Below are 23,619 nucleotides of genomic sequence, written 5' to 3'. Positions count from 1 at the left end.
CATTCAAGATCCCCGGCATACGGCTCCGGAGTCCGTATTCGCGAATATATGCCGTATCCAAATCATTGGAGTAAAATGTTTTGCTCACAAAACTCATATTTTTATTTCCGACCTGTAGAATTATCATAAAACAATAATTAAAGAATAAATCAAATTTTATAGATTCGTAAAATAAATTAGCAAAACTTTAATATAATCATAAGCTGGATAAACTTATTTTATTTTTAAGGAAGGATCTAGGATCAGTATTGGATCTAGGATCAGTATTGGATCTAGGATCAGTATTGGATCTAGGATCAGCATTGGATCAGTATTGGATCTGGAACCGAATCAAAATGAAATGGATTTTCTAAGCATTGAGTACTGTACTGGGTATATAATACCTGTATTGAGTACTGTACTGGGTATATAATACCTGTATTGAGTACTGTACTGGGTATATAATACCTGTATTGAGTACTGTACTGGGTATATAATACCTGTATTGAGTACTGTACTGGGTATATAATACCTGTATTGAGTACTGTACTGGGTATATAATACCTGTATTGAGTACTGTACTGGGTATATAATACCTGTATTGAGTACTGTACTGGGTATATAANCCTCCACCCTTGTTTTCTTTCTATTTTTCAAGGGCTTTTCAAAGGAATAATTTTAAGATATGCAGATCAAATAAAAGCGTTACTGAGTATTTTTGATTTTTCTGAAACACCTACGTTGCCATTTGTCCATCTTCCTCCCACCTTATCCTCCGGGGTCCCCCCATCTCATCTGGGGTAGGGTTAAGGATACATTTACAAATGTTTCTCATGAAGAGACATAATTTCGTGCTTTAAAACCCCATTCTCAGTCTTTATTAATCTATTTTATTTGTTTAAAAATATCTTAATTTAATAAACATGAGGTTGAATTTAAAGAATTTGAGCCGCAGCTTAAATTTAAGCCGCGGCTCAAATATGGTTGGTTCCACTTAAAATTGTATTCAATATTTAAGATTTAAGCCGGCGCTCAAATGAAACGGTTTTTTTTGCAGATTTAAGCCGCGGCTCAAATTCATTAAATTCGGACAATGGTAACCCAAAATGCAACTTTACAAACGACTTAAATCTCTGCCAGACTTAAAGGAATTTTACACGTAATTTCAAGAGAGTTAGGATTCAGAACGGTATTCCCTTCACATCGATGTCTGATCAAGTATATTTTCAGGTTTCTCTTTGAAAACTTATTATTTCAACAGTGGTTCCTCTATCAAAGTTAGTTGCTGATCAGATAAAGATTAAAGGGCACCTTCATGTAAATCAGGCTGCTTCACTTTAAAGAACAGATCGCTTGAAATTACATCGACAGTCCCTTTAAGAAATGGAGTTCAACTATTAGTACTTAGTTCAACTCCTAACTATTCAAAAATTCAGATTTCATAAAATTGTGTTTTAGAAGATTTAATTGCTTAATATATTCCTGGAAACAAATCTCTTAAACGTAAAAACTGAAATCCAGTTTTGTAATGAGAACTGTGTATGTATGGAGGAAGGGCTTACACAATTTTTCTTTTTACGCAAATATGTTTTATTTTACAAAGTAATTTACATTTGTAAAAATTAGAAATGTAAAAATTAGGTTTACCATTAAAAAAAAAGAAGGATGTATTGTGTCTGATAAATTCTAAATGATACTTTTATTGCTTTGATGATTTTTGATAAGAATGTTGTATTTTTTATCGAAATTTGTCTTCTGGCAATCGTGAGCATATGTTCTCACAATTTCTTTGTACATTTGCAGGCATGGCAACTGTAACGCAAAAAACGAAAATTAAATTTTTTCCTAAAAATCATTCGAAATTATCTGATAAAAATATAAAAGTCCTAACATAACCCTAAGACCAACTTTTTCTTTCTGCAAAAGTGCACTTAATGTCACCTCAAAATTTCTGAACTCCAAAGAAAAAGAATAGTTTACAAAATTGTTTTAAAAAAGAGCTAACTGATTCGATCAAAAATAACATTGAATGACATCAAGTGTTAAAAACGTTATAAAATAATCCAAGAGCTGGTCACCAATCGTCACCAACATGCCAAAAGCTTGTCATCAAAATGCCAAGAGCGTGTCACCAACATGCCAAGAGCTTGTTACCAACATGCCATAAGCTCTACACATATAGGCCAAGAGTTCGTCACTAACATGACAAATGCTCGTCACCAACATGCCAAGAGCTCGTCGCCTAATATTCATAAAAACCGTATTTCCTTCCGTGTAATATACCTGTTGGTTTCTCAATACCACAGTTTAAACTTATCAGAGGGCTTTCATCAATATCTTCACTCCAAATCTTAAAATTACAAAAATCAAAAAAAAATCCGCATGTTATTTATATTTAGCTAAAATTTGGTTGAAAACTAGTTGAAAGTCATAAAACTAGTATTAACCTACTTTACAGAAATTTAGTAAAATATGAGAGAGGAAAAAGTAGAAACCGCGTATAATTAACCAACTTCTGCAAATGCAATGAGTGTATTCAAAACCTGAATTAACATAGTAATTGGAAACCAAATGTAGCTGTATTCACATACTTAAAGAGACTGTAGACATAGCCCTTTTCTGAATTAACAATGAGACAGATATTGCGGTTTATCTGCATGGAAAAGATAAAAAATCTATTATATGGAAAATTGAAAAATCAATTTTTAGATAAAAAAGAGATAACTCCATAATGTGGGTGCAGACGAAAGGATACCAGTATATTTCGGACATACAACCTTTAAACTGGTTTGTTAATTGAAATTTTGTTTCCTGAACTGAAAACTTTTTAATGGTGAATATCGGGATTAATGCTTGATCCACTCTTTTTCTTAATCTCGAGATTAAATAATATACAATTGTTCTCCTCTCTTGTCATTGATTTTCAGTTTTAGTTAACCGATCGGGATTAAGGATATCCAAAGTTTTTCTCCCAGACCTTTTAAGGTTGAGAAAGAATCCTATACATCGGGTTTCACTTTTGAGCATTTGATACGAAACCAACAATTTACCAAAAATTTGATGCATCAATTTCATAACCTTTTTAATCACTGTGCCCTACCTTAGCTGTATAATCTCCGACAGTTAAAAAGTTTTTAGGAAATATTTTACATCGTTGAAGAGCAACAATATCCCCAGTATGAGCACTGTATCTAAATATATAGAAATATAGAAACAAAATCAAAATATAAAAAAAATAGTTTAGAGATTGGCGAAACAATTTCAAGTGACCCTTAAAATAGAAAAATGTCTAATTTATAAAATTCCCTTTAAGCTTTTTCTTGATCAAGGTATCAAAATACCCAGAAATTTCTAGCTAAACATTGATTATTTTCAATAGTGGTTTCCCCGTAAAAATATGTGCGCATTTATATTAATAGAAACATAGAAACAAATTAAAATATTGCATAAATTTTTTGGGACAGAAAAATGACGATATCTGCCAAATTATCACTTATTTAGAGGCATACGCGGGCAAGACGTAGTGCATCAGACATGCCACTTTTTATAGGACCACTACCACTTGAAATTATATCTACAGTCCCTTTAAATAATCAAACCTTTTTCCAAAAACTTCCGGCTGGCTTCTTGCTTTCTTCGAACAGTTTAGAATAACACCCTAGAAAAATAAATTATTTCAATGATACATTTTTTACCATGTCCATAATTAATATCCGCAGTGGATGCTTTTCATGTGGCCATTAAGTGCTACCAAGCGTATAGTTTTAAGTGACCCCCACGCAAAGATGGAAATGCTCGATTCACAACGGTACCCTAGAAACCTTTGACTGATAAAGTATAAATTAGATATCAATATTTGTCCCTTTAAATACAGGGTTACCAAGAAATGATGAGAATGTAAAGACGACCCAAAACTTTAAAAATTAGACGATTTGAAGCTTTATTTTTGGCTTCGGCATGCAAATGAGAGCATTTTGATGGGTTATCAAATGATTAAGCACAGAAATAATCCAGTTTTGGCCTACAAGAAATCCCGAATTTAAAAAAACGGACTACACAAATTCCGAATAATCGGCTCTGAAGTCTAATTCTTTTTGGGTAACCCTGTATGTGAAACAACAACTGTCGACCAGAGTTTTGCAGTCTTCCAATTTCTTAAGGAATCTGTTGGGCCAATATAGATTCGGATAAGTGATTTGAAAAGGGATTTCCAAAGTTCTGAACTCTGGAATGAATAGATTTTTGTCAAGTTGATTAGATTTAAAGTTGACCTGTGAAGTGGCGACCATGTATTTAGCTGGTATGGTGTGTTCGTACTCCAGTACGCTACCTTCCAGTGCAGCGTCAATATCTCCTGGGCTCCGAGTATCCTTGTTTTCTATATCAAGGATCAGGGTTTCCTACAAGATCAAGGATCAGGGTTTCCTACAAGATCAAGAGTCAAGGTTTTCTACAAGATCAAGGATCAGGGTGTCAAGATCAAGTATTAAGGTTTTCTACAAGAGGAAGGATCAGGGTCTCCTATAACAAGATCAAGGAACTTATTAGTCTAATTTTATAATCAGGGTGCAAAGATATAGGATTGAAAAATTAGAGTTTGAGGTGATCGATCATTAAGTATTGTCGACAGTTTTATCGATAAAGAGTAATGAAACGTCACTGAATCGAAACATATCTTTCTTTCAATCCAGTTTTTCTAAAGAGAAAATTGTGTATATATTTATAACTTCTCAATTCTCAATTTTTTTTCTTATTTCCTTCTCTTCCTTTCAGTCATGGGCCTTGTTTTTTTTAATTAATAAAGTTCCGCTTACATGCAGTTAATTAAATCTTGAATGAGTCTATTCAAATACTAGGCATTAGTATGTTTGGTGTGATGCAAGTATTTTTCGATGGCAAAGATTGACCTTCTGAATAAGAAGCAAGAATACTACAGTGAAACCCTTAATAACGAATACATCAGAAGAATTTATCAAATGTCGTCTTGACAATTTTTCAATGAGTTTTATACTATATTACGTAAATTTCAGTATTTGCGAAAATATATAAATAGCCATAAATATGCGGGAACAGTTTTAAAGAGTTCCATATAATAATTTAATTAAAATACTAAATATCTGCAACATTCCATTATCAGAAAGTGAAGAATACGACATTTGATGAATTCTTTCGATGTATTCTTTATTAAGGGTTTCACTTCCTTTTTAAAAATCAAGTCTCCTTTAAAGGGACTGTAAGCGTAGTTTCAACTGACTCTTGAGTCTCCATGTAAAGATGGCAATGTTCGATTTACAACGGTACCCTTGAATATTTGCGTATTTCTTGATTATAGAAAAAATAAAGGAGAAACTTCCAGAAATAAACAATTTTCGAGTAAAAAAACGACGTTATCTTCATCTTTCTTGATCAGATTATGTTTTCAAGGGATCCATTGTAATTCGGGCATTGCATGGAGGGTCACTTGAAATTACGCTTACAGTCCCTTTCCTTTGAATTTTATTATTTTGGTTCTGCTATGGGCAGGTTGTTTATAAGGGGTATAATAAGCGGTTAATTAACGGGGTTAATTATAACTTTGGATTAATAAATTAGTTAATTAATTAATGATGAATCTAAATGTTAAAATTGAGAATAATTATGCTTACCAAGAGAATCAGATAACACTGTAAAGGCTCCATTTCAACCCAAATATACAGTTAAAAAGGTGTTATTTAAACAGATTGAAGAGGGTGTCCACAAATTTCAGAATATTTTTAAAAAATGTTTAAAGGGATTGTTCCCTTATTTTTAAAATTCGCCTCGTACCACAATTTTTGGAATGAGGAACATAATTGAATCTATTTTACCGCTCAAAGGTGTCAAAAAGTTCCAGAGTTTTTCGAAACTTTAAGCCAAAATTGCCATTTCCATCGCAGTTTTGCCTAATAAAGCTAAAAGCTAAATGGCTTTTATTTGTTATTATAAAAGCCAAAAAGCTGAAACCTACCAATAACTAATTAAAATATGCCAAAAAGCTGAAATGATTTCTTTTCGAAACTCAGGGATTTATTGTTTTCCAGAAAACACATGCTTCCTGTAAATAAGTATTGAAAATGCATCTAAGCGGATTAAAATCAATGAAATATGTTATTCTTTAGTTTTGTAAAAGTTGGAAAATCTATTTATATATTTCATAAATTTTAACTGTTCACATTTTCTTGTTTGTTGGTCCTAAGAATCGATAAAAAGTTCATTGTAAAACCTTTTTTTCTGAATGACCTACAGTTAACAAAATAGGACATGCATGGCTATGCTAATAACAATGTGAACCTAATTCCAAAAATTAGGGTATTTTGAACATTTCAAAAAAAGAAGTAAAATCCATTTTAAAAATTTGGTGGCTTTAATTTGAATTTCTTACAATATTTTCTGATTTTTTGTGATAATTTTTTTAAACACCCTGCCTGTAGTTTGAATACTAATGAGACGAGTTGGAGCTAATTTAATTATCACGTCATAATAATTTACGCATGCTTATATAACTGATATATAGTTTCTTGTTTTAGTAAGCCTACAAGATCGAATATCTTTTCAAAAAGAAATGAGGAATGCTAATGTGAACCCAACTAAGGGTTTCCAGATGTATTTATTGTATTGTACAGTTTATTGCTCCCAGTCGGTGAAATCATGCCAAACAAATGCAATCCAAGAATAAAGCCAAACAATCCAGATCCAGTCCAAGAAAGTATTGAACCCCAAGTATGTTGCAGCCTGAGTATATAATAGGATAGGCTGAGCCAGTCATGGGGTGCAATTTAAACTACCAAGAGGAAATCGAACCCGGAGTATGTTGCAGACTGAGTATATAATTGGATAGGCTGAGCCAGTCATGGGGTGCAATTTAAACTACCAAGAGAAAATCAAGCCCCGAGTATGTTGCAGCCTGAGTATATAATTGGATAGGCTGAGCCAGTCATGGGGTGCAATTTAAACTACCAAGAGAAAATCAAGCCCCTAGTATGTTGCAGCCTGAGTATATAATAGGATAGGCTGAGCCAGTCATGGGGTGCAATTTAAACTACCAAGAGAAAATCAAGCCCCTAGTATGTTGCAGCCTGAGTATATAATAAAATAGGCTGAGCCAGTCATGGGGTGCAATTTTATCTACCAAGAGGAAATCAAACCCGGAGTATGTTGCAGCCTGAGTATATAATAGGATAGGCTGAGCCGGTCATGGGGTGCAATTTAAACTACCAAGAGAAAATCAAGCCCCGAGTATGTTGCAGCCTGAGTATATAATAGAATAGGCTGAGCCAGTCATGGGGTGCAATTTTATCTACCAAGAGGAAATCAAACCCGGAGTATGTTGCAGACTGAGTATATGACAGGATAGGCCAAGGAGGGTATTGAACCCCCTTCTCATCTGAAGATATCAAGTCGGTCCTGTTTAAAGGGGGGTTTTAATGGCGGAGCTAGGGTAAGATCGATGCTGTAGAAAGGAGTGAAATAGCATTTATCCAGCCGGGGAAGAAAGCAGTGTAGTTGGCAATCTTATCCCCAGGATCCCCCAAAACCTCGTCAGTTAGCACAAAGTATCTGATCAGAAGAGTCAAATGGAAATATATTTGCCCCAGGCGAATATCATGTGTATTTAGATCAACTTTAGTTGGTCCAACAGTAATTGTTTGTATCTTTATAATGTAAATATAGTTTGTTAATGCTTTGTTAATTCACTCAATCTTGGACCCTAGGCTTTTTACTACTGAGTTTTTCAAGTCTATACTAATATAAATCAAATAAAGTGACATTTTTTAGGGGGCGGGGGGGGGTTACTTTTAATGAGCTGTTTATCATGTACGGTCTGTGGTCGTGTTTGTTTTTGAATAGTCTTTAGCATAATTATTATTCATAGAAAATAACAAACCGTAGGTTTGTCAAGGTTCCTGATATCCCACCATTTTATCGTTCCATCTGGACTACAGGTCTGTAGTTCTTTTCCTGATAATACAAGATATAATCATCCAGACTACAGGTCTGTATAGTTCTATTCCTAGATGATACAAGGTATGATCGTCCAAACTACAGGTCTGTAGTTCTATTCCTGATAATACAAGATATAATCATCCGGACTACAGGTCTGTAGTTCTATTCCTGATAATACAAGATATAATCATCCAGACTACAGGTCTGTAGTTCTTTTCCTGATAATACAAGATATAATCATCCGGACTACGTACAGGTCTGGTGTAAAGTATTTATTAGTTATGGAATTAAGTTAGTATAAAGTAGGCAATATGGTAGATATAAAGTAGACATAAGGGAGGTATTAGGTAGGTATAAAGTAGGTATTAGGTAGGTAAAGTAGGTAAGATGGTAGATATAATGTAGACATTATATATAGGGAGGTATTACTAAAGGTATAAAGTAGGAAATATAGTAGGTATTAGGTAGATATAAAGTAGGTATAAGGTAGGTATAGCGTAGAAATTAACTATAAAGCAATAATCAGTGAAGCTTCTCAGTTTTCATATTTATTAAAAACGTAGAAATTAGGTAGGTTTAAAGTAGGTAATATGGTAGACATAATGAAGACATTAGAGAAGTATTAGGTAGGTATAAAGTAGGGAATACAGTAGGTATTAGGGAGGTATAAAGTAGGTATAAAGTAGGTATTAGGTAGGTATAAAGTAGGACTTAGGTAGGTAAAGTAGGTAGGATGGTAGATATAAAGTAGACATTTTATATATATATATATAGGGAGGTATTACTATAGGTATAAAGTAGGGAATATAGTAGATATTAGGTAGGTATAAAGTAGGTATAAGGTAGGTATAACGTAGAAATTAGGTAGGTTTAAAGAAGGTAAAATGGTAGATATAAAGTAGACATTAGTGAGGTATACACAAAGTAGATATTGCAGTTATGAAAAGAAGGGGTAGAAAAATTGTTTCACTATGTCGGAAGTTGAAGTAAAAAATTGTTGAATGTGTTCTTGATTATATTTAATATCGTTCTGGAACCTTATCTATATATATTATAGAGGTGACTTTGCACAATATTAGATTAAACAGGGGGGAACCTAAACCTGCCTCAATATCAATAAACAAGGTTTACAAGCATGGTATGATTAACCAGGTCTAGTTAATTATCTTTCCTGTTCAGTCATATTTACAGAGTTGTGACCTCTTTCTATAATAGTGTATAATATAACATGAATAATCTAAATATGTATGAATATAAAAGATCCCACCGACCAGGATGATTAATGATCCAAAATGTTCAATATATTACAAGGATCGATCGATCATTTTTGGTTTTTAGTTTATGTTTAAAACAGGACAAAATTTCAAATGTTGGGCATATTAATTAGTCATTCTTTTAATAAACAGAGAGATCGACGTCGTTTTCTTGGTTCCTGTCTGTTGTACTCTACTGTACTGTACTGTACTGTACTGTACTGTACTGTACTGTACTGTACTGTACTGTACTGTACTGTACTGTACTGTACTGTACCTTACTGTACTGTACCTTACTGTACTGTATTGTACTGTACTGTACCTGTACTGTACTGTACTGTACTGTACTGTACTGTACTGTACTGTACTGTACTGTACTGTACTGTACTGTACTGTACTGTACTGTACTTTACTGTACCTTACTGTACTGTACTGTACTGTACTGTACCTTACTGTATTGTACCTTACTGTACTGTACCTTACTGTACTGTATTGTACTGTACTGTACCTTACTGTACTGTACCTTACTGTACTATACTTTACTGTACTGTACTGTACTGTACTGTACTGTACTGTAACTTACTGTACTGTACTGTACTTGCACATTTCGGATGCAGAAAACAGGAGAGGACTGATCACAATTTAACTTTTTTCTATGGAGAAACAACGACGATATCTTCCACATCATTGATCAGAGAAATATTTCAAGGATATCGTTGTGAATCGTGTATGCCACTCCTATCATGGAGAGTCACTTGTAATTACGACGACACTACCTTCAGCTTTTTTACTTTGAGCAGAACTTTCAATAATCTGAGATATTTAGTAAATTTTAAAATGGTATTTTCGATAATTTTGCTTTTAATTTAAATCTGAAAACATTTGTTAACAACATTTTTATGCTTGGCATATTTCTTCTGATTAAAATTTTATCCCATTTGGCGTGTTTGTCTGTATCCAATAAACGCCAAAACGGTTAAACCGATCGAGCCCAAATCTTTTGTGGCAACTCACATGACCCTAGGGAACGTTATGGACCGTCAAAGTTGAACAAGGAAAAATACGATTTTTGCAAATATAATAATCTGAATAGAAAAATCTGCTAAAATTTGGAAATGAATAAAAAAACTTTCAGAGCAACAGTTAAAATAAAACTTTAAGAGAATAAAAATTTTAGAACGTTTCACATCTTAATGTCTTTTAAAAGTCTAAAAAACATTTTAGAAGAAACTATGACATCTAAAGGTTTCATGTACCATATGTACCGTATTACCCAAGCATTACCCATGTATGGTCCAATATTACCAAGCTCTTTGGTATTACCTGACTTTACATTGGTCCACACTAACCCGTACACAGGCTCTGTGTGTGAGAACGGTACAGGTACAATGTTCTGTACATGAGATCCAACACGTACATCCCAGACACAAACTTGACCGTTGTACAATCCTCCTGAAAGGGACAATCAAGGTTATTTTCAGGAACCCTTCTTGCTCGATTCACAACGGTTCCCTTTTAACCTTTTTCAGACCAACATGATTTTATTCTATTTGAAAACTGATCATTTCCGTTAATGTCAGAATTTAGTAAAATGAAAATTCGACAATATCGTCCTAATTAGGGTTTCCAGCGAACGAAATGTTCCGCGAAAAAATGCGAAAATTTTCGGTTGCATTTCTCGAAAATGCGAAATACGAAAATATTTTCCCAAAGTGTGAAAACCATGAGTTCCATAGCTGCAACAATTAATTGCTCAAAAGAACTCTATGCTCTAATTCCTCTGATAGCTCAATATTTGAAGTTTTATTATGTTAAATAAATAATTTCTCCTTCTTTACTTTAAGAAATATTTGATGAAAAGAATTTGATTTCACTAGCTATCTTTTTAAGTTTCTGTCTGTCCGTCCACAAAACATATGTTCAATCGTGATTATCGCATTTTATTTCGCAAAATTTTCTATTTCGCGAGAAAAGCGAAAATTTTCACATTTTTCGTGAGCGAGCGAAACGATTTTCCTTTTTGCTGGAAACTCTAGTCCTAATAGTTCCTTAGATAAAGAGTTTACCGTTACTTTAAATGGGTATTTATTTAAAAATACTTTGACATTGAAAAAACGGTCCAACGAAACTAAACGTCTCTTTTAAAGGGATATTTCAACAGGTTTATAAGCTATTTAATTTTGTTAATAATACAGGGTATAAACTTGAGTTAATGTTTATAAATTGCACACGTCCATAGCTAAGAAAACTATCTAAAATACTAGAAAACTTTGGGAGAAGACGACATTAAAACAAAAATTTCGAGTATTTGATGCTATTTCAAAGCAAATAGTTGTATCAGTAACTTATTGAATCATATATTAAGTGAAATGTGTCTGTTCAAAATTCACAATTGCTGCGTCTCGTGTTCATTTTTAATGAATAAAATCATAACTTTAGTCGATAAGTCGTCTTCCTAGTCATGTTCATTGGACTATTCAAGATTATAACTTATTAAAGTCTAATAGTCGTCTTACAATTTCCCAATTTTATGGGTTCCACTGTATGAAATATACTTTATATAATTTTTTTATTAAATTTTTAGAAAAATTATGTTACCTGCAATAATGAACGGAGTACGGCTAAACGCTATTGATGTAACAGGAACAGATGCTGATAGTGCAAGCTGAAATCAAATTTTTAAACCATGCCATCACCATTGTTTGATTTAAAGAAGCAATGGAGAAATGATAAGAATTAAACACTTTTTTAGTCAGAAAAACGACGATATTTTCCATATTTTTGATCAAATAAAGGTTTCGTTGGTACCGTTGTGAATCGGGCAATGTCATTTTTGCAAGTGAGGTTACTCAAAATTACGCTTACAGTCCCTTTAATGATGAACATTCACCTCAAATTTAGTGGGGTCATCAACATTGAAAAGCAAGGCATCAGACACCTCACAAATATCACTAAAGTATACATACGTAAATAATTTTTTATATTTTTATAAGGAGATATGGGTAATTTTTTTAGTACATATCTTAATATAATGTAAATTTTTGCTATAAGTTACAATATACCCCAAGTAAATTCAGCTAAAGTAAAGTAAAGAACAAAATCTTTGGAGAAAAAATGTATATTTTGTGAGTATTTTACTTTAAGAATGAAAGCAAAGAAGACGGAATTGTTATAGCATTTAAGCTTTATCCCATTTGGTATGAAGGGAGAGGGGTAATGTTGTTATGAAGGGGGAGGGGGGTAATGTTGATATGAAGGGCGAGGGGGTTAAAGATTCGAGAATATAAGGGTTTATAATGATTTAATGATTTATGATTAACAATATGAGAACACACTTACTTTTTCAAAAAAAAAAAAAAATTCAGAATAAATAACAGACCTTGGGATTCTGTAGTCCCGAGAACAGTAGGATACCGCTATTCTGGTCAATTTGGAAAAATGTGAAATATTTTATTAAAATAAATATTTTTCATACCTTCATATTTACTTGGCCTAAAACAAAGAAAAGGGGGATGGATAATTAATGTTTACTAACCTTTTCAAAAATTTAAAAAATAATTATATTTTGATCCCTAAAACGTTAAAAGCCTTAACAGAGAATATGATCAAAACTGAAAAGGAGGGGGGAGGGGATAAAGTTAAAATAATAGATAGAAATGCACCAAAAAATTAGTTTTAAATATTTTGCAGCTTTCCTTGAGCCTCCATCTGGTGACCAGCTGATATCACTTTAAAAGAAAAACACATTTTTTAACATTTATTTTAAACAAAAATTCATATCATAACCGTTTATTGAGTAACAAGTCCTATTTAATCGCCTACTCATGAATGAATGATATATCATTAATTTTCAGAATTAAACCGGATTTAACCCTTTTCCTGCTAGGGGGGGGGGTCAATTTGACCCCCCCTGTAGTTTTTTTTAAATAACTCAAAAAGTATTGGTCTGAGGCTGTTGGATTTTTCTGACTTTTCCTACATACCCAAAGCCCTCCCATTAGGCCTAAAACCGGGCTTTAATACTAACTGCCTGAGTCCTCAGGTACACTGCCTGAATGACTGCTTTTTCCTGTAACAAACTAAATCTTTGTTTTGACCCACTTCCACTTGTCAGATTTTGATAAAATTTAGCTTTTTGGAGAGCCTTTGACATAAGGAAATGAATTGCACAAAAAGGAAAAAAATTGCAAATATTTTGCAAACAACCTGTCAAAGGAAATTTGCACATTTATAGTTTTTCTTGATTAAAAATCAGGTTATTTAAAATTTTGCAAAAACTTTTGCATATTTGAAATGGCATGGTCAAGGGCTTTTCAAAAATGTATAATTTTTCATTTTTTGGAAAAAAAATTTTTTGCAAACATTTTTACTATATAACTGGATTTTGCCATAAAAAATTCAATTTTTGCAAATTTGCAAATTTTTTTGCAGATTCTAAAGGTAGAGCACAAGATCTTTCCAATGATGTATCATTTGTCATATTTGGACATCAAACATGGGATTTAGAAATTGACCCCCCCCGTATATCCTGGTTTTCAAGTACCCCAGCAGAGATAGGGTTTAAATCCTTGTTATTATTGTTTTCTTTTTGCCTGACAGGTCTACTTGAAAAATCCAATGTATCCTGAAAAATATTATTATTGAAAAAAATGTGTAAGTAAAAATAAAAAAAAAATTTCAAAAAAGTTTCTAGTTGCCTTAAAAACTGCAAGAGTGTTGACTTTGTAATTATCCGTTCTGGTGGATTCATCTAACTGAAAAAAATCCAGATAGAAGAAAAAATAGAAGAAAAAAAAACTACATTTTATTAATTCTCAAAATCATTATTTGTTAAAATCAAATAAAGAAATACTTTTTTCAAGATAAAACTCAATATTGCTACTTATACTAACTTTCTTATTTTATTCTAGGCAAATAATGATGAATTATTCAGCTGTCCGCCGTACAATAAGTTTCTACTTTTGAGCTGAAAACTTTAATTGATAGAAAGCTTTTAAACGTTTGGTCATTGAGAGAATATATAAGTGAAAATTATTTGACCAGTTCAGAGTTAGTTTCGTTAATTCTTGTTTTTTATCTTTATGTGAAGGGATTAATTTCTGATATTTTTTGGATTAGAGAATCCATTGTTATATTATGTCAAAACACCAAAATCAAAATGCAAAATGAAGTTAACGATTTCAAGATTTATACATGAATTATAAATTATAAATTGTATTTTAATTACTTTTTTTCTGAGTTTAAAAATTTTCACACCACAGCCAATTTTACACACCCTTGAATTCGGATATGCAGGAATGATATCGCAAAAACTGTGTGTGTTTATGGGATTTGCCTATTCAGAATGCACTGTCAACTTCCATAAAATAATAAATATGATTTTAAATATTTTTGAAAAAATATTACCTCGGTAAAATAGTCACCGTAAAGTTCGATAGCATTATTTTGCTGAACTTTCTCCTCCATCAAACTTGCTAAAAAATCAATTTTTCAAATAATGGCAAAAAATACGATGACTTAAAAAGAAGGTGAAACCCTTTTTTGAAACACCCCCCTCCCCCCCCCCTAGCCTCAAGACGAACACTCGCATCAAAATGCATATATATTCCAGATTGCCTTTTTCAGGGAATGTAAATGCTGGTTTCTTCTAAACAATAATTAAGTGCAATCATCATTGAAGTTTTCTTATGATCAAATTGATCATTTTTCCTCAAAAATTTTGATCAATTCTGATCAAGAATTTTAACATTTTATTCTTACACTGCACAAAGTTTAAAAGCTGAAGTTAAAGTTGCCAGTAAAACTTTAAAAAATTGAAGAATTTTGAAAAAAAAAATCAAACGTTTTTTAGCCCATGGGTTCCCTAAAAAAATTCAGCCAATTCGGTTCTGACGTTTTTTCAGCTATAGCTAACATTTAAAAATATAAATGTATCCATATATGATCGAAAGGCTTTGTTATGTATATCAATATAAAATCTTGTTCTGAAATGGTGAAATAATACAGATAGGGTTGCTAATCGTTTTTGAAAACGATCATTAAACGAACGTTTTTTTTCGTTTTCCTATCGTTTTTTGTTTCGTTTTCCGATCATTTTAAAAACAATCGTTTTAAAAAACTTTTTAAAAAAAGATTGTTTTTAAAACGATCGGAAAACGAAACAAAAAACAACAGGAAAACGAAATAAACATCCTTTTTTAAAAAAATGAAAACGTTAACATCCCTAAATACAGAGGCTGACATATATTTCAATACAGTACCCTGAACGGAACTGCTACACAAGAAAGAGTGTTCTGTGTATTTACCAATGAATTATCACGTAATTATAGTTAATATCACCATTTCAGTAACCGACACTGTATTGATATATATGCTGAAAATTAGTCTGTGGCTGACAATTAAAAAAAAACTCTAACCTACTGAGAGTATTGTATCCAAATAGTTTTCGTCCTTCTCTATTTTCTTTAAGAATCGGGCAACCTTTAAGTGTTTGTAAATATAATTAAACCTTTAAAGGGAGTGTTTTTAAATATTAAACCTTTAAAGGGAGTGTTTGTAAATATAATTAAACCTTTAAAGGGAGTGTTTGTATTAAACCTTTAAAGGGAGTGTTTGTAAATATAATTAAACCTTTAAAGGGAGTGTTCGTGAATATTAAACCTTTAAAGGTAGTGTTTGTGAATATTGAACCTTTAAAGGTAGTGTTCGTGAATATTAAACCTTTAAAGGGAGTGTTCGTAAAAATTAAACCTTTAAAGGGAGTGTTCGCGAATATAATACTTTTAAAGGAAATGTTTGAGAATATTACACCTTTAAATGGAGTGTTTGTGAATATCATACCTTTAAATGGAGTGTTTGTGAATATAATTTCTTTAAATGGAGTGTTTGTGAATATCATACCTTTAAATGGAGTGTTTGTGAATATTAAATCTTTAAAGGGAGTGTTCGTAAGTATTAATTAAGTACCCTGATTATCAAATTGAATTTTTACCTGGTCTGAATCCCTAGCATCAATTTCCTTTGGCCACCCACCCTCTCTAAATAAGACATCAGTTTTCTCTTACCACAAAGTATTTGTCAGTCTTGCACAAAACCCAAATATCCGAAGACTAAAATGTATGACGCAATGAGGCATCCTATTTCACATTTAACTAGTTAGAAGAGGATTGATCTTCTGGTGTACCGTCCCGTTTCGCCTTATGTAGCCTTTATGTACGGTTTGATGTAATTGCTTAAAAGTCGGCCTGGTACATGACATATACCGGAGTTAACAGTGTAGAAGGATATGGGGTTTCCGGTGTAATGTCCCGTTATGAAATCACATGGAACCAGTCAGGTTATCGGATGTGCTTAAAACGTACTGGGTCCACCATACACGGGGTACACTAGACAAGCCGGTACGTACACATACTTGAATTGTACCTATGTGACTGTGTTCAAATTTCTCTAGTTCTAAGTGTACTTTAAAGGGACTGTAAGCTTAATTTGAGACTACGTAACTCAACAAACTCACAGTTGAATTTGCAGCTGAATACAAGCAGGTTTCGATAAGTTTAAACACACACATCTCTATACTCGACAAACGCACAATGGTTTTAAGGGTATCTTTGTAAATTCTCTTTGAATGGAGGTTCACTTAAATTTACACTTACAATTAAAATAAACCTCAATAATTACAAGTTGTTCATAATAAAAGCTCAAAATAAAAATAAACCTATTTGTTTACCTATGGTTTACGCTTTTTGATGCCAGCTCTAGCTGTTGATGATTGCATGTAGAGGATCCGAATACTGGTCCAACTTGGCACACTGACCATCCAAACAATTATAGAGATTAAAACTAAATCAGCTGACAGATTTACCAAACCAAATCTTAGTCAGCTGACAAATTTACCAAATCATGTTTTGGTTAACTCACTTATTCAATAAAAATTAAATAGTTGACAATAAACTAAGCCAACCAACTGGCTAAACTCTAATCAATTTGAAGGTTAAATGTAAATGAAATCTTAATCAACAGACCGATTCACCAAACCAAATGTTAATCAAGAGACTGATTCAATGAACTAAATATTAATTAACAGACCGATTTACTAAACCAAATCTTAATCAGCAGACTGATTTACCAAACCAAATCTTGATCAACAGACCGATTTACTAAGCCAAATCTTAATCAACAGACCGATTTACTAAACCATATCTTAATAAACAGACCGATTTACTAAACCAAATTTTAATCAACAGAACGATTTACAAAACCAAATCTTAATCAACAGACTGATTCACCAAACCAAATCATAATCAACTGACCAATTCACTAAGCCAAACCTGGCTATAGCAGACAAAATCCCCAAACCAAATGTATCAGCTGACAAATGTACAAACTAAAATTTCAATCAGCTGACAGATTTTAAAACGCTTGATAGTGAATAGAACAACCAACAATCATTGAAAAACGAAACTTTAATTAACTCACCTTTATTCATTGATTTCTTCAAAACAAATTCTTGATGTAAACCTTAAAAATCATTATACTTTATATTTTTTTCTTTAGATATTTTAAATCATAAATTACATTCAGTAGACTGTTAACTATGTTTTAGAACTTTTAATTCAAATTAGATTTTTGTTAGCACATTAATTTTCTTGCTGAAACTGTATTTTTAAATATTTTTGGGTTGGTAGGAATACAAACATTTAGCTTGGCACCTACATCCTGAATATAGTTTTCTCATAAAAATATAAGAGTTTTTAGAACTATCTCTTGTAAAATTTGATTAAAGGGACTGGTAACCTAATTTCAAGTTACCCTAGTGTTCACAACGTAATGTTAAAAAACTTGAGAATGAAGGAAATGAGGAATAGAATTATATCACAATTAGATGATACCCTAGCTTTCATTCTTAATTTCTATCCAATGTTTCTGTAAAGTGTCTAACCCATGCTCTCTGAAAGGCAGTTAGCTAGTCCAAAGATAGACAAAAATCCAGTTCCCGACTGCGGTTCGGGGGTCTTGAAAAATGTTTTAAATCTTATTCCCTTTACAGAGGATATAAAAAGAAATTAGACTTATTCATTCAAACATTCATGATAAATCCGTTTCATTTTCCCAACCATTTAAAATAATACAAATTATATAATTTTTTTCTTATTAGATTTCCTGGAAGCAGATTGGTCTATTTGTTCTCCTCGCTTTCTTTGTTAATGTCGTCTTTATCTCCTTCTCCTCGAAATACTCGTCTTCTCCGCCACTGTTCACATCATCATCATCATTCATGGTTGAAATTCTACAAATTTGTTAAATCTATATCTTAATTTTCTATGTACACATGGTGACTGTGAGAACCAGAAAACTGTGGAACAGGAAGACGACATTAATGCAATAGTTAAGTATATTTGATGTTGTTAAAAGCCACATAGCTTTACTATTAACTTAATAAATCCCTTATTAAGTGAAATGGGTTTGTATCCAGTCTATCACGTACTTGCACATTGGTTATGTATCCTATTTATATGCATTATGTTTAGTACAGGGTTACCCACAAAAGATGCAACTTCAGAGACAATTCTACAAAATTTACACTGTCAGTTTCATAATATTTATGATCATCAATTGTAAACTTGTTTCGTCAAATCATTAAATAAGCCATAAAAACGAAATTCAAGGTAGAAGACTTCGTTTAACCTCGGAAACGTCAAATCAAAAGAGTTTCAGGTCGTCTTTACAGCCTCATCCTATGTGGGTTCACCCTGTATAAATCCTACCGCAGTTATCCTTTGTTTTATTTGTTTAATTTAAGTTTGTTAATGTTGCTGTATCACCCTTATAGCTGTCCTTCAAATCTAGTTTTTGCTGGGGTAAAGTGTAAAGATAGAGTAAAGGTAACATATGTTGTATGTGTATGAGTGCTAATTTATCTTGCAATACTTTTTGCAGTCTGCTCCTTGGGCAGTATATTGAGTTGGCCACTTAAACATCTTAGTTATTTATATATACATTATTTTCCTAAAAACATTTTATCCGTTAATTATTACGATGTTATCAACCAATTATGTGTACTTTATTGCCCTACAGAAAGAGGGCATAAAAAAATATTTTTCTTTAAGTTGGTAAAAAGTTGCTCTACACGACAAGCATACATTTTTACCTATAAGCGAAGAGGGCATAAGAAAATATATATTTATAAAATTATTGCAATACTAAACATTGTGACTTATTTCACTAAAAAGACCACATTACACTTAACTTTTCTGAATCATTTTTTCACAGAAAATATTTGACATCGGGCCTCTCAGGAATATCTTTAATCAGTAAGAATAAAACAATGTTAAATAGTTAAAGTTATATTTATAGTATTTATTTTCAAACACAAAATACAAAATAATAATGCATGATGGTTCACCTTAAAAATAAATCACGAAAGAAAATAAGGATTGTTTTGATCAAATTAAAATCATTATATTTGCGTTGATATAACAATTTAAACATGTTTCGGGAAATTTTGTTCAAAAATAAAAAATAATAATAATGAGATTATGTTTTAAACCAATATAAACTCATGAATATAAATAGAAGAAAAACTTAACGTGTTCAATATTGTTCAGAGAAAGAAATAAACTGGCCTAACTGCTTTATAAAAACCTTTATTTGACCAAATGTTTACTTGAAAACTAAAACATTGCAGTAAAGAACAGGGCTAACTAAAAAAAAATATTTAAAAATCTAATTTTTTTCTAACTAAAAATTTCATCAATTGTTTTATTTTATTTGTAATCGCCATTTTTTTTAATTCCCCCTGTTTGGTCAAAATAACAGTGAACAGAGACTAGAGGAAGTTAATGCAGTATTTATTGTTAATTAGTTTCACTTCGTTATTTACAAAAAATGAGGGAAAAAGTTGCAACAAGGAAGGAGAGTTTCCCCGCCCCCCCCCCTCTGACTCATTTTCATATGTATAATAAGGACTTGAAAGAATAAGAATTTCCTAATATAAAAGTTAGAAACATTTTTATCTAAAGCAAAAAGTAGGAAGTGTATTTATTTATAAAACGTTGAAATTGAAAACATTATTAGTGATTGTTTGCAATGATCTCTAAAGCACGGCCAAACCGTAAAACTTTGGAAGTTGTAACAAATAATAGAAATGTTACATTTTTTACACTTGAATATAAAATATAAAATGAAATTTGAAATTTCACAGGCAACGCCGCGCAAATAAAAAGTTTTAATATTTGGATGTTGCCAATGTCACTTGACCCTTGTATCGATAATATTAAAGAATGACTCCGTAATTAAACTTCTTTTTCACGTTGTCAATTTACATGAATAGGCATGGACGCAAATTAACTGATTGAAAACTGCGAAGGACAATAGGACGAATTAAAATAAAGATGATGGTCAGGTGGGGGGAGGGTCTTAAATTCATGTACCAGTGTGCATCATGCTCAAAAATCCGCGGAATTTTATTGTTTATAATTTACGTTGCGGCATGTGCGCTATGCCTGACACGCGCACATTCCAATTTTTATCGATTTGCTGATCATCTTTAAATTGGAGTGGCGTAAAAATTAAAAATTTAGAATTGCATGAGATAAAGGGGGGCCACTTGAAAGCAAAAACATTAATTTTTACCTAACTCAAGTTTGACTTTTTGATTCAATTTTATCAAAATATGTCGTCTTCCCATGACAAGTAGATTATTAAATTCCTCGAAGGTTTTACATGCATATTTATTAGAACCTGTCATAATAAAACACATCAGTGACATGCATAAACTAGGCTTACACGGATCAAGACGATGGGCGTACACAGGGTACAAAGGGGTCAGAGGCGTATACTGCCGGGGGACCATAGGGGCTCAACATCCGCCTCCCCCCCCCCCGTCCTGAATTAGTGAAATCTCTGATTTATAGGGGGTTTTAGACTCGAATGGGTGCTAAGCCTCCGCTGGAAAGATATAAAGTTTTTTGTCATCCCCTTCTCCAGAAAAATTTATGTATACGCCCCTGACAGGGATATCAACTGATCCAAATAAAGAATATCTTTAACATAAAGATAACGTTTGAAATAAAATATTTTAGCTAAAAGTCTCCTGTGTACGCCCCTGAATTTATGTTTTTTGGCGAGTTTGGTAGGATTTGAGCAATTAAGTAGAGCGATTAAAGGGGCTGTAAGCGCAATTTCAAGTGACTCCCATGGGCATGCACAGATATGGCAATGCCAAATTTACAACGGTACCCTTTAAACCTAAATCAAAAAGGGGCAAGAAACTTATTATGCTTACAGTCCCTTTAAAAGCTGAGTCTCAACATGCAACCAAATAAAATGACTGACTATCCACATAACATTTTCATACTCTTATTGAAATTTGAGACATTTATATTTATTTTACATTTTTATCTCTACTTGTTCTGTTATGCCCCCCCCCCTATCCCATCTCCCTTTCACAAGATTACCAGTTGCGCATTTAAGTTCATACATACCGCTAATTTTGAGACCGATTAATATATATCAACCACTCAAGCTTTGAGCCTGGTTACATTACTGTGCATGTATTTCAGCCTGATTTTGATAAATGTCCGGCTTAATGAGTTCAGGGCTAAATAACAAGATTACAAAACTAAGATTAGTTTATAGATTAAAATATTTCAAAAATATTATCAAATAAATAGTTGATGACAACCAAATGGTCATTATAATAGTTTGATACAGGTAAAATATCCGTTAAAACATCAAACATAAAAAATGAAAGAGAATTGTATTTTTACGACCAGTGTTGTTGGGTATGCACATTACTCTTACCAGGTGGAGATGATTCATTTGGTGTACCGTTCCGTTTTGCCAGTTTTAAAGTCTATACGATCTGTATATGTATTATATCTAGCTGCTTAAAGAAAGTCCGGTACTTAAAATGAACAGAAGTTTTCAGTGTAGGTATATGTCGAGCTGAAATGCATTTTCACTATAATAACTGGTCGTCTTCACATTGTAACGTTTACTGGGACACGTCGTCTTTACAATATTACGTTAACTAGGCCGACACGTCGTCTTCACGTTGTCACGTTTACTGGGACACGTCGTCTTTCACATTGTCATGTTTGATGGGACACGTCGTTTTCACATTGTCACGTTTACTGGGACACGTCGTCTTCACGTTTTCACGTTTACTGGGACACGTCGTCTTTCACATTGTCACGTTTACTGGGACACGTCGTCTTCACATTGTCACGTTTACTGGGACATGTCGTCTTTACATTATCACGTTTACCGGGACACACTTTATGTATTGCCTTTTAGTGCAAAATTAAGGTTACCACTGAAAGGCAATACATAAGCTATGAAGCCAAATCTGATCAATGATTTGGAGGAAAATATAGTTTTTTAGCTTGAAAAGTGTACACCCTAGTAGTAATTGTACTGCACCCTGAATACCTACCCTACTTGTAATTGTACATCCTGTATACCGTACTTGTAATTGGACATCCTGTATACCCTGCTTGTAATTGTGCATCCTGTGTACCCTGCTTGTAATTGTGCATCCTGTATACCCTGCTTGTAATTGTACATCCTGTATACCCTGCTTGTAATTGTACATCCTGTATACCCTGCTTGTAATTGTACANATAAATATTTTATATATTTATATAAATATCTCTATAATAATAATATTGCACCGTTTTAGGCAACAGAGCTATTTTTTACTCTAGGAGTTAAAAATAATTTTTTTAATAACAATTTGAAAAAAACATATTTTAAATTCTGTTCTTACCACAAACTAAAATGTTGTAATCTCAATATTTTTGTACCTTGATGATGTAATCTTTAGATTATTTCATAGTTTGAAATATCAAAGGTCTACGACATCGGGTTACGGAGATACAGGGATTACAAAATCAGAGTTTGAGACAAGAACTCAGTTCCTTTACAAAGATTACAAAATCAGAGTTTGTGACAAGAACTCAATTCCTTTACAAAGATTACAAAATCAGAGTTTGAGACAAGAACTCAATTCCTTTACAGGGATTACAAAATCAGAGTTTGTGACAAGAACTCAATTCATTTGCAAAGATTTAAAAAACACCAGAGAAATATTTTTTTCAAAAAAATTTCGATTTTAGAAATATAAACTTTAAATCACATTTTTCATTTTTTTTCTCTAAAAAATGCCCGGAAATTGATTGCAATTTATTAAATTAATATTTTTCTATTATTATGCAATGGCACTACCAATATATAATTAGCACAAGGCCTATCAGTTGAATCTTTAATTATCAGAATGTGAAAAAACTGGCATCTTATTAGAGGATTTCTGACATTTGTAATAAATTAGTTAATTCGAATGCAGCAATACAAGTTCAAGGCTTTTTTAGATAAAGGATTTTTATTTGTATCCTGTATCCATCTTCCATTTTAAGCCTGTTCCTTG

At 32.4% G+C, this 23,619-nt stretch overlaps 1 protein-coding gene across 1 annotated transcript; it reads right to left on the bottom strand.

Annotated features, from left to right (window-relative positions):
* Positions 1-1,450: 1,450 nt before the first annotated feature.
* LOC111698253 (dynein intermediate chain 3, ciliary) lies at positions 1,451-17,704 on the bottom strand. Its single transcript, XM_023468578.1, has 18 exons — positions 17,670-17,704; positions 16,921-17,002; positions 16,186-16,231; positions 15,611-15,674; positions 14,601-14,668; positions 13,892-13,948; positions 13,787-13,818; positions 12,890-12,922; positions 12,574-12,615; positions 12,085-12,145; positions 11,793-11,859; positions 10,518-10,646; positions 7,883-7,956; positions 4,251-4,379; positions 3,579-3,637; positions 3,080-3,170; positions 2,263-2,329; positions 1,451-1,461 (listed from the first exon to the last, which is right to left on the bottom strand). Exons 1-18 carry the CDS (start codon positions 17,677-17,679, stop codon positions 1,451-1,453), a joined length of 1,122 nt encoding a protein of 373 aa, XP_023324346.1. The 5' UTR covers positions 17,680-17,704.
* Positions 17,705-23,619: the final 5,915 nt, after the last annotated feature.

This window comes from Eurytemora carolleeae, unplaced genomic scaffold (assembly GCF_000591075.1).
Source record: "Eurytemora carolleeae unplaced genomic scaffold, Eaff_2.0 scaffold77, whole genome shotgun sequence".
Classification (NCBI taxonomy): Eukaryota; Metazoa; Arthropoda; class Copepoda; order Calanoida; family Temoridae; genus Eurytemora; species Eurytemora carolleeae.
This window is presented reverse-complemented; position numbering and strand designations above follow the sequence as displayed.

Coding starts and splice junctions, on each gene's coding strand:
- LOC111698253 (XM_023468578.1), bottom strand. Junction 14,669..15,610: donor GGATACAATACTCTCAGTAG/GTTAGAGTTTTT, acceptor TTGATTTTTTAG/CAAGTTTGATGGAGGAGAAA. Junction 3,638..4,250: donor ACATGGTCGCCACTTCACAG/GTCAACTTTAAA, acceptor TTATTTTTCTAG/GGTGTTATTCTAAACTGTTC.